At 35.4% G+C, this 11,718-nt stretch overlaps 1 protein-coding gene across 1 annotated transcript; it reads left to right on the top strand.

The window, feature by feature from the left end:
• Positions 1–8,471: 8,471 nt before the first annotated feature.
• LOC100267699 (G-type lectin S-receptor-like serine/threonine-protein kinase LECRK3) lies at positions 8,472–11,344 on the top strand. Its single transcript, XM_059736525.1, has one exon. The coding sequence runs from the start codon at positions 8,860–8,862 to the stop codon at positions 11,161–11,163; it is 2,304 nt and encodes a 767-aa protein (XP_059592508.1). The 5' UTR covers positions 8,472–8,859; the 3' UTR covers positions 11,164–11,344.
• The last annotated feature ends 374 nt before the right edge of the window (positions 11,345–11,718 follow it).

The following is an 11,718-nucleotide window of genomic DNA, read 5'->3' as shown; positions in this document are numbered from 1 at the left end:
ATTCTAGGCTAAATTCGTGTATATTAATTTGGGGAATTGGTGAAACCCCTACATAAGAAAATCTTTTCAAAATTTATTTTTGTTGCCATATTTGACACTTGTTGGAATCATGTCTATCTATTTTTTTTAGGAATTATATACAAGATGTATGTGATAATTGACGATTCTGTATACTTTGATCACTTTTGCTATGCTAATTAGATAATGAGCATGCTAGGATTTCTATATTTTATTATTTGTTATCTAACTCCTTACAACTTGTGGAAGCACGCTACAAATTATCTATGTTATCCAGGTATGTCCTCTATCACCTACTTTCTGAATTATGTGAATATGCTTGTCATTGTGAAATAATGCCTATGTCTAATAATGCTTGAGTGTTCTGATATACATGTTTCATTGTTGGATTATTTCTAATAAAATACATGTTGGATCATATATTGTCTAAATTAACCATTGATGTGTTATGATAGCGCTTGAGAAGCGGTTTGGGTACGCATCCTAACTCTCCTTTATTGTAATTTGATCCTATTTGCCATGTTATTTTTTGAAATCACCTTAGTCTATCTAGGTATCCATAATTAACTGATTAATGGCCACACTTCCCTTAACTTTGTCAGTAGAGACCTTTATAGGGCTTAGAGGGGTGCTACCTTTCAAAGGTACCTTCCCAATAGGTAACCTGATCCCCGGACTTAGACTCGGGTTTTTCAAAGACACGCTTTTCCAAAAATTATGGAGTCATTTTTTTTAGGGTTTTATTTCTTGTTTTATTTTCACTTCAAAAATAAAAATAAAATAAGTGGCGACTCCAACTTTTTTTCCAAAAATTAATTTTTCACAAATAAAAAGCAAGTCTCGTCGATCGAGTGGGGACGCACGTGAAAAATGCGGGTCCACACTATGTGTTTTTGTTGAAAAACAAAAGTGAAACTTTCAATGCCTTTAAAGTTTACAAAGCCGAAGTTGAAAATCAACTAGGAAAAAATATTAAGGTGCTTAGAAGTGATAGAGGTGGTGAATATTTCTCTAGTGAATTCAATTCTTTTTGTGAAGAATATGGCATAATACATGAGTGCACTGCACCCTATACACCTCAACACAATGGCATAGCGGAGAGAAAGAATAGAACATTCTTGGAAATGGTGAATGCTATGTTATTGCATGCTAAATTGAATTTCAATTTGTGGGGTGAAGCTTTGTTGACTGCTTGCCATATTTTGAATAGAATTCCTATGAAGAAAAATGAGATATCTCCATATGAGTTATGGAAAGGAAGGAAGCCTAATATAGGTTACTTCAAAGTGTGGGGGTGTCTTGCTTATTGCAAGAAAACGGATCCAAATAAAACAAAATTGGGTCCAAGAGCCATTAAGTGTGCATTTGTAGGCTATGCCTCAAATAGCAAAGCTTATAGGCTATTAGACTTGGAGTCTAATGTGATAATTGAATCAAGAGAGGTAGAGTTCTTTGAGAATTTGTTGAGTGATAGCAATTCTCAAGTACCTACTAGTGTTGGAGAGTCTCTAGAGGAGACACCTTCAAAGGTTGTTGAGCAACCCATTGTGCCTCGGAAAAGCCAAAGAGCTAGAAAAGAGAAAGTGTTGGGATCGGATGAGATTGACTCTCAAAGAATTTCCTCTTACTTAGTAGAAGGAAATAGAGAAGATATTATAAGAAAAATTCCTATAGTACTTCAAATAGAGGAGGATCCCAAAACATACAAAGAAACTATGGCTTCTAGAGATGTTGCTTTTTGGAAAAAGGCTATCAATGATGAAATGGATTCAATTATGTCCAACCAAACATGGGAATTGGTAGACCTTCCACCAGGATCTAAACCAATAGGGTGCAAGTGGGTATTTCGAAGGAAATATCACACCGATGGCATGATTCAAACCTTTAAGGCTAGATTAGTAGCTAAGGGGTTTAAACAAAAAGAAGGTATTGATTATTTTGATACCTATGCGCCGGTGGCTAGAACAACATCGATTAGGATATTGTTTGCTTTGGCATCAATTCATAATATATTTGTTCATCAAATGGATGTCAAAACGGAATTCTTGAATGGGGATCTCAATGAGGAGGTCTACATGGAACAACCGGAAGGTTTTGTTCTACTGGGGAATGAAAACAAAGTGTGTAAGCTTGTCAAATCATTATATGGTTTAAAACAAGCTCCCAAACAATGGCACAAAAAAATTTGATCATGCTATTCTTTCGGATGGATTTAGACACAACAATGTGGACAAGTGCTTATATTCTAAGACTTGTGATAACTATATGGTCATAGTGTGTCTATATGTGGATGACATGTTAATCTTGAGTGATGACATGAAAGGAATAATAGAAATGAAAAGGTTTCTATCCTCAACCTTCAAGATGAAAGATCTTGAAGAAGTTGATACTATATTGGGTATCAAAGTGAAAAGAAATAGTGGGGGTTATGCTTTGAACCAAACCCACTATATTGAGAAAGTAGTTAGCAAATTTAGTCATCTCAAGATTAAAGATGCTAATACTCCATTTGATTCAAGTATAAAACTTGAAAAGAATGATGGTAGATCAGTGGCTCAACTTGAGTATGCAAGTGCAATTGGAAGTCTTATGTATGCTGCTCAGTGTACTAGGGCTGACATTTCATTTGCAATTAGTAAACTAAGTAGGTTTATTAGCAATCCAAGTGTGGAACATTGGAAAGCTATTGGTAGAGTTCTTGGTTACCTAAAGAATACCAAAGAACTAAGCCTCCAATATTCAAAGTTTCCTGCTATAATTGAAGGGTATTTAGATGCAAGCTGGATATCGAGTGTGGGAGATAATTTATCTACCACAGGTTGGGTGTTTACACTTGGTGGTGGGGCTATCTCTTGGGGATCCAAGAAACAGACTTGTATATCACACTCAACCATGGAGGTAGAGTTTATAGCTCTAGCTGCAACTGGAAAAGAAGCTAAGTGGCTTAGGGATCTCATGATGGACATCCCTTTTACTGCAAATAATGTGTCAACAGTGTCAATACATTGTGACAGTCAAGCCACTCTAGCTTGTGCGTATAGTGGAGTGTACAATGGGAAGTCTAGACATATAAGCATTAGACATGAGTATGTAAGACAATTGATTCAAAATGGAATCATCTCAATCTCATTTGTGAGGTCAAGTGGAAACTTGGCGGATCCTTTTACTAAACCTCTTACAAGAGATTTAGTAAGGATAACATCTAGAGAGATGGGACTAAAACTCCTTAAATAAAACTCACCAATGATGGTAACCCAACTTAATACTAAGAAATGACTAGTCGTAAGTTCAATGGGTAAAAACAAGTCATTGATAAGTGGGTTGTGGCAGCATTAGAACATGTGAGTTCCATCTGTGATGATTAATGCTGGTTGTTACCGTTGGAGGGTTAAGCTTAAAGCTTTTAATGAAATTCAGTCTATGTGTGACAAGCATCTTAAAGGTAACAAGGATGCTGGAAGAATTTCACCTATGTGAACTTAGGGGTGGTGCCGCCTCTCATGAGAGTTGGAGTTTCTTTCAAGAAAGTTCATGAATGGATTGAGCACATGGCCATAAAAGTGCTAAGCAAGAAAATAATGGGCACTCATGTGGTTAGTGGAAGTGTGTGTGTTGTTACCGGTTTCGTTACAAGGAATAACTGGTTCAATGCTACAAGCAACCTGGGATTTCAACGGAGCTTTGTGACAATTACACTAAGGTAAAATTCAAATCGAAAGATATTTTATTTTATGCATTTTCATTGTTAAGGTTATAAGGGTTGATGTTTATTTTTAACCAAGTGGGGGATTGTTATATATATATATTGTTGGTTAAAAATAAAGTGTAAGAAGAGTTACACTTTTAAAAAATAACTTTTGAAAATAAAGTGTAAGAAGGGTTACACTTTTTAATGTGTGAAATAAACACATGATTAAGTTTTGAAATGTTACAAAACTTGAAAGGTTAAAGAAGACAATGAGTCTTCTCATCTTTGTAACTTTATAAAACTTAAGAGGTTAAGTGTAAGAGAGTTACACATTTGAGATTAAATCATGTTTAATGTGTGAATTAAACATATGATTTAATTTTTGAATGTTACAAAGATGAAGAGATTGAGGAAGACAATGAGTTTTTTCTCATCCTTGTAACCATTTTTCAACCCTAAGAGTGCTATATTTGACTTTTCTTCTTTTTGAAATCTTAGGCAGAAAAGTGAAAAGGCTTGATCAATCCCAAGACTATTTCCATTAGTTCCCAAAAGATTTCTAGTGGTGGGAGGAAATAGAGTCTTTGGACAAAGTTCCAGGAACTTGTTTGAGCCTTTCTTGTGTTCTTCTTCTTCTTGTTCTTATTTTGTAACTTTGAGAGTTTTATTGTATCAAGAGAGTGTTTGAGAGTGTTTCTTTTCTCCATTGTATCCAATTTTTAACATCATTCGTGAAGGAGTTGCTCATGTAATGATGATCTTATCCTCTATACAAGATCAACATACACCGTAACCTATAAGTCAGAAGTAAAATGATATAATGTGTAATACATACAAAGTGGGTTGTGGAAAGGACACACTTTGCTTACCCATGCAGTAAGACTAATACAAGGCTAAACTAACCGACTTGTATGCAACAGAGGCCCTTGTCCTTGCGGAAAAAGGTTGTTTTTCTGATGTGGAGGCAGGTTGATGAGAGAAAGATCCCCACTCAGGATAATCTGTAATGCTAATGACTCTAATATTGCTACGACTCGAGTATCAATGACCACCCCCTTCACAACCCGAACAAAACAGATAGGATTGTATCATGTCCCACGACCCAATCTAAGGACATGACCCGATCGAAGATTAGTTGTAAAGATCTTTTAACGATGGAGGAGATTGTACATAGAATTACGTTACGTCTACTCTCTAGGGTTTTATACCAATTAAAACTTACACAATCCTTCACACCTTTGATGTAATACTTCATGCTTTTAGCATATTCTTCAACCCTTGGATCGTATACTATATTTTTCATTGATAAAATCTTTTAAGACCACTTTTGAAAACTTTAAGAGATGGAGAATTAAGATGATAAGGATGGCAGTATTCTCATGCGTGGTCACCTAGCTAATATATTGTAGTCATTTCTTAAACTCTAATTATTTCAAATGCACACATACTTGAACTAAAAAAAGAAAATCAACTCTGATGTTGATTGATTGCAACTAGTAAAATCCTTGGAGATAAGATGCATCAGACTTGGTGCATAAATGGAATAGAATTGTCAACTATGTTTAATTCATCTATACATAGAAAGGAGGCATCTTGAGAAGAAAAGTTGAAGTCTTAGAGGTTAAGAAGGCAATAAAGGAGCAAGCTTTCAATTTTTTGGAGGAGAGGTATGCTCTTTTTAGTTTCTTGCATATCTTGATTCTGATCATCTCTCCATTTATTTCTTTTCCTCCCGTCTTACTTAGGTATAGGAATTCTCTTTGGTTGGGGTGGATAATGAAGGTCAATTTGATTGTTATTAATTAGATATTGTAAATGACATGTTAATGAATAGATTGATGAATGGTTGATTGATCTCATATTGATATATACCTATTAGAATTGGGGTTAAGATTGCTTTCTTTAGAGTTATTTTTACTTGATTGAGGCCCTTTAGCAATACATAATAAGTGGCCAAGAAATTCTCTATCTATTTTTTATTGTCTTTGATCTTATTTTTGAGTTGCTTATTTTAGTTTGGGATGTTTAGATTGTTCACTTATAACCACATAATAATCTTCATACCCTACAGTTTCCTAAGGTTGTTTGTATTTGGTATTTTATGTTTTTAAGTGTCTTTAATTTTTTTTTTCTTTTTCAAACATTTTCCTAAATAGATCAACCCTCCAACTTTTCTTGAAAATTCAGTTTAGGTCATTAGGGTTAAAACAATCATCCTTTTTGAAAGACATGCAACCAATTTCAATCGGTATGCATCTTTCCATTGATTTTCAAACGAATTTCGATTTTGTGACAAATGAATCCATGTTCATGGTTCAAAACAAAATGGAATGATTCTTTACCTTGATGAACTTGCTAATGATCATATGAGATTGAGGATGTATGAATTAAATTCTCATATATTAAATAGGGATTTGGAAAAGCCTTACATACATTCAACTTTCAAAAGTCTACTTCTACTATTTATTATATCATTGACCATTGAATTGAATAATCGAAATCAAATAGCTTAAGGTTTCTCAGTTACCTCTTTCATTGCATAACCTATCTCGAACACGTGAGGATTAGGGATCTACCAAAGAAGTCTCTTTCATAGGGGTTGGGCCTCTACCAGAGAACAAATGTTACTGTATTACTTACTCATTTTGGTTTTCATTTAAATTTATATTTAATTTAGGTTTTATTATGTTTATAAGATAGGTTAAGTCATCTTCCTTGTATTCTTTTTAATTTAAAGTTAAATGAGATTGTCACATACATAGCTGGACCATGAGGTGGTGTGGCTAATATGGCACCTCCTTACATGGCATTCCTTATTGTCTATTTGCCTTGTTAGCTGGTATGGCTAGCAAATCATGTACAAATTCAAGGGCATTTTCAAGTAATATGGAGAACACACTATTTCGGTGCATGCCGGGAATTATTTTCCCCAAAATGCAGTCCCTATCAAAGTTACTTTTTTGGTATTGAATTCATCAATATTTTGTAAACAGTGCATGTTTACATAATTTTTCTATTTTTATAATTATATTTTTTTAAGATTTTTTTTTAAAGTACTTATAGAAGTTAAAAAAATCCCAAATGACATCTATCTCAATTTTTTTTTTTATGAAAATTCTAATATACAATTTTCCTTTTAGCTATCAAATACCTAACAAAATTCAGATAAAATATGTAAATATAATGTCAAATTGATTTTTTGTTACTAAATTGTGAAAAACAAAAAAAAAAACTCATAAAGAACTCATCTGATGCATGAGTGGGTTTTATCGCAATAAAAAAGAAGCAGTTTAACTCTTATTAGAGCAAAATTGAATAATTCTTTGACTTGAATTAATTTATGGGTAGCTAATTTAATTTGAGGAGAAAAAAGAAACTTGTATTATTATTTGTAATCAATACGGATTCTCAGCATTTAATAAAAAATAAAAAATAAAAGAATAAAATATTTTGACAAAGAGAACGCATGAAAAATGACTAGACATTCTTCTACAGCTCAACACTAGCTGTAAGCGATAACTAATATTTAAAAATAAATAAATAAAAATCATACGTGTGAGCTAAGCCAAACTCACATTTAATATTGACTCCTCGTCTACTTGTTCAATAAATTTTCTTGAATTTTTAATGTACGTGTGAGAAAATAATGCATGAGAGGAAGGCAATTTTCTTCTTGACAAAACTTGTCACATAAATTATTATTATTAATGTGAGCGGCAATCACGCGTGAAGACTTTTGGAATGGAGACATTCCAACTGAGAGTGTTTTCCATCCTTTCCAAAGCGTGTGTATAGGAGTTGACCAGGTCACACCTTAACGTCACAAGTTGTTGAAGAATGGGATGGACGTATAAGTATATGTCACAAATTATTAAAGATATACTAAAGTAGTTAGAAGATCCTATATTCAAAGTAGTAGAATTAAATAATGAAATTTCCACGTGTCACATATCTAGTGGGTTGGAATAATGACCTTAACATAGTTGTAAGTTCATGTACTAACTTGACACTAGATATTAATAAAAGGTCAAATAATAAGAATAAAGTTAAGTGTTGGTTTGGATATATTTTTAATTTTTAATTTTTAAAAAATAAAAATAGTAATAATCTGTACACAAAAAGCAATAAATTTTATATAAAATAATTTAAATTTGGGATAATAAATTTTTTCTTTTTTTAATATCTTGATTTTTTAAAAGTTATTATTTTTTCAATCACGTGTTTGAAAACTTTTCTATTCTATTTTAAAGTTATTATTTTTTATTTTAAAAATAAAAAACAAAAAAATGCATTCAAATGACACCTTAATTAGCCTAGTGTCTAAAGAGTTAAGTTAAACTTTATATTATTATTAAAGTGTGTTTGATAATGATTATAGAAATTATTTTTAGTATTTTTAATATTTGAATGATGAAAATTTTCAAGTCTTACAGAAGTTAGAAATACTTTCAAGAATCATTACCAAACGCACTATTAATATAACTATCTTATGTAGGTTGAGTTAGACTAGATTCAAAGAAATATAATTTTATATCATTATTAGTATGACTGTCAATAGAGTTTTTAAACCAAATATGAAGCACACCTACTATTGACTATACAAATAATTAATCAAATTAAAAAATAACGTTGGTAAGCCAAGTCAAATTAGAATTAAAGACCTCACTCCTTTCCTTGTCAAAGTTTGGCTTACATTCAAAATAAAATATAGCAAAGTTTGTTACGTCATTCTTTTTATTCACCAAATCAACAGCCCACTCATTCTGGGAAATAGGGCTAGGCTACCATTTCAGAAGATAGCTTTCTGGGGAAGATCAAGAAGATCCAACATTTCAGATTTGTGAAATCTAGTGTAATCTGCAAGCGTTGTTCTTCAGTTTGATGGCCCAGATGAATTAACCACATTACATGCAGTTTAATCTACTCCCAAGGCAAAGAAAATGAGGAAAGGACTTACCAGGGAGCCACACCACGCTAATGCGTTTGGCACTAGAGACTTTTCTTTGCATACTTTTCCATCCGAACAGACCAAAGACTTTGACTCATCTGCTCTTCATTTCTCCTAGTCGCGCAATCCTGCCCTTATTTACTTGTTACCTCGACTGTTGTAGGGAAAGGGCCGAAACAGAAAAGATAGAGAAAGCTGATCTCTAATGGCTTCAACTGCTTTACTGTTTCTTCTTCTCTCTGCATTTTGTGTTGCAGCAGCAGCCCAACAAAGAGGTTCTAATATAAGTCGAGGTTCTTCTCTAACTCCCACTTCCAACTCCTATTGGCTGTCACCCAACCGCCAATATGCCTTTGGATTCTACAATCAGGGTGACGGCTATTATCTAGGAATTTTTCTCAAAGGAATTCCCCAGAAAACTGTAGTGTGGACAGCCAACCGAGATGATCTCCCAGTCCCCAGCACCGCTACCTTGCACTTCACTAGTGAAGGCAGGCTCAGGTTGCAAACGCAAGGTCAGCAAAAGGAGATCGCCAATTCTGCTTCAGCTTATTCTGCTTCCATGCTGAATTCGGGAAATTTCGTGCTCTATAATTCTGATGGGGACATTGTATGGCAGAGTTTTGATCTCCCAACTGATACCCTTTTACCAGGTCAACGTCTCTCAGCAGGGAAAGAGCTGCTTTCTAGTATGTCAGAAACTAACCCCTCAACTGGATTATTTCGCCTGAAGATGCAAAATGATGGGAACCTTGTGCAGTACCCGGTGGAAGCTCCAGACACGGCAACATATGCTTATTATGCATCAGGTACAGATGGAAAAGGAGATAATGTGACCCTTAATCTTGATGATGAAGGTCATCTCTACTTGCTCAATACAAATGGTTCCAATATAAAGAATATAACAGATGGTTATAACAATGAAAACCTCTATCGTCTGAGAATCGATCCGGATGGGATCTTCAAACTGTACTCACATGATTTGGGTCAGAACGGCAGCTGGTCAATTTTATGGAGATCTTCAGCCGACAAGTGTGCTCCTAAGGGTCTATGTGGGGTTAATGGGTTTTGTGTTCTGCTTGATGACAGGGCTGACTGTGTCTGTCTTCCTGGATTTGATTTTGTTGTTGCAAGCAACTGGAGTTCGGGCTGCATAAGAAATTTCGAAGAAGATATTTGCAAAAGCAAGGATGGAAGTACCAAATACACCATGTCAACATTGGATAACACCTGGTGGGAAGATGCTTCCTACTCCACTCTATCATTACCAACCCAAGAAGATTGTGAACAAGCCTGCTTGGAGGACTGTAACTGTGAAGCTGCCCTGTTTGAAGATGGAAGTTGCAGAAAGCAACGGCTTCCTTTGCGATTTGGGAGAAGATCGCTAAGTAATTCAAACATACTCTTTGTGAAGGTGGGTTCCACAGAAGTTTCACAACAAGGAACCAAGAAAGAGATCCGGACAGACATCCTAGTTATCAGTGTTTCATTAGCTTCTTTTGCTCTCATTATCTTGGTCATTTCTGGAGTTCTAATTCATAGAAAGAATCTATGGGCATACAAGAAGATCTCAGAGACTGGGAATGTTGGATTGACTGAAGGCGTTGCTCTGCGATCATTTACCTACATGGAACTTGAGAAGGTTACCAACGGTTTTAAGGAAGAGATTGGTAAGGGAGCTTCTGGGACTGTTTATAAGGGAGCCATATCAAACAGCCAGAGGATTGTAGCAGTCAAGAAACTAGAGAAGGTGTTAGCTGAGGGGCAAAGAGAATTTCAGAATGAATTAAAAGTAATTGGGAGAACACACCACAGGAATCTCGTCAGATTGCTGGGTTACTGCCTTGAAGGGCCAAATAGGCTTTTGGTATATGAATACATGAGCAATGGATCACTTGCAGATTTGCTCTTCACACCTGGAAAACAACCTTGCTGGATTGAGAGAATGGGAATTGCCCTGAACGTGGCAAGAGGCGTTCTCTATCTGCATGAAGAGTGTGAGACACAGATCATACATTGTGATATTAAACCACAAAACATACTCATGGATGAGTATAAACGTGCAAAAATTTCGGACTTCGGATTAGCAAAACTGCTGATGCATGACCAGACCAATACCTTTACCGGGATCAGAGGAACAAGGGGCTATGTTGCCCCTGAGTGGCATCGCAAACTGCCAGTAACAGTTAAAGCAGATGTTTACAGCTATGGAATTGTGTTGTTGGAGACCATATGTTGTAGAAAGAATGTAGACTGGAGCCTCCCGGAAGAAGAAGCCATTCTAGAAGAATGGGTCTACCATTGTTTCGAAGCTGGTGAGCTTGGTAAACTAGTGGGCGATGAAGAGGTGGACAAGAGACAGTTGGAGAGGATGGTTAAAGTTGGTCTTTGGTGCATCCTGGACGAGCCATCGCTTCGTCCATCAATGAAGAAGGTTCTCCTGATGTTGGAAGGCACTGTAGACATCCCAGTACCTCCAAGTCCTGTTTCTTTTCTTTCTGCCATCTAGGGTCAGACAATGCATGTATGTTTTACTACTATTTTAGGGTATGGTGTTTCTGTATGATACTAAACATAGTAATTGGTATCTTGCATTTTTGTTTTCCCTGTTTCATAGGTGCTTACTGGCTGCAGCTTGTGTTAAGAATTTCTCTGCAATTAAATCAAAAGTAAAGCTTTGGTTTGTTCAATGAGAGTGCACAACATATATCTAATTTCAATACCATGCATTGTCAGAAACAGAATGTAAATTTCTGGAATAGGATCAATTCTAACAAGTCACACACTCATATTCCGGAAATACAGAAACCGATTCCCGAAATGCCTTTCAGGATATTCCTCAATGTCAATGTCCCGGCTATTCACGGAACGATGCTCATGCACAAATTCACACATGGTTTTATCTAGTGCACGCCACTTCCTTACCACTCAATATCTTATACTTCCTAATAACTTTAACATCTAGCCAGATCCATGGCAGGGTCCGAGGAAACTCAATACCAGTTTCTTCAGTGAAGGTACTGCGTTAATTGCCACATGAGATCGGCTGAGGGTCTTAGCTTGT

Source organism: Vitis vinifera, chromosome 4, assembly GCF_030704535.1.
Source record: "Vitis vinifera cultivar Pinot Noir 40024 chromosome 4, ASM3070453v1".
NCBI classification, from domain to species: Eukaryota; Viridiplantae; Streptophyta; class Magnoliopsida; order Vitales; family Vitaceae; genus Vitis; species Vitis vinifera.
The sequence above is the reverse complement of the archived record's forward strand: the minus strand, read 5'-3'. Positions and strand labels throughout refer to the sequence as shown.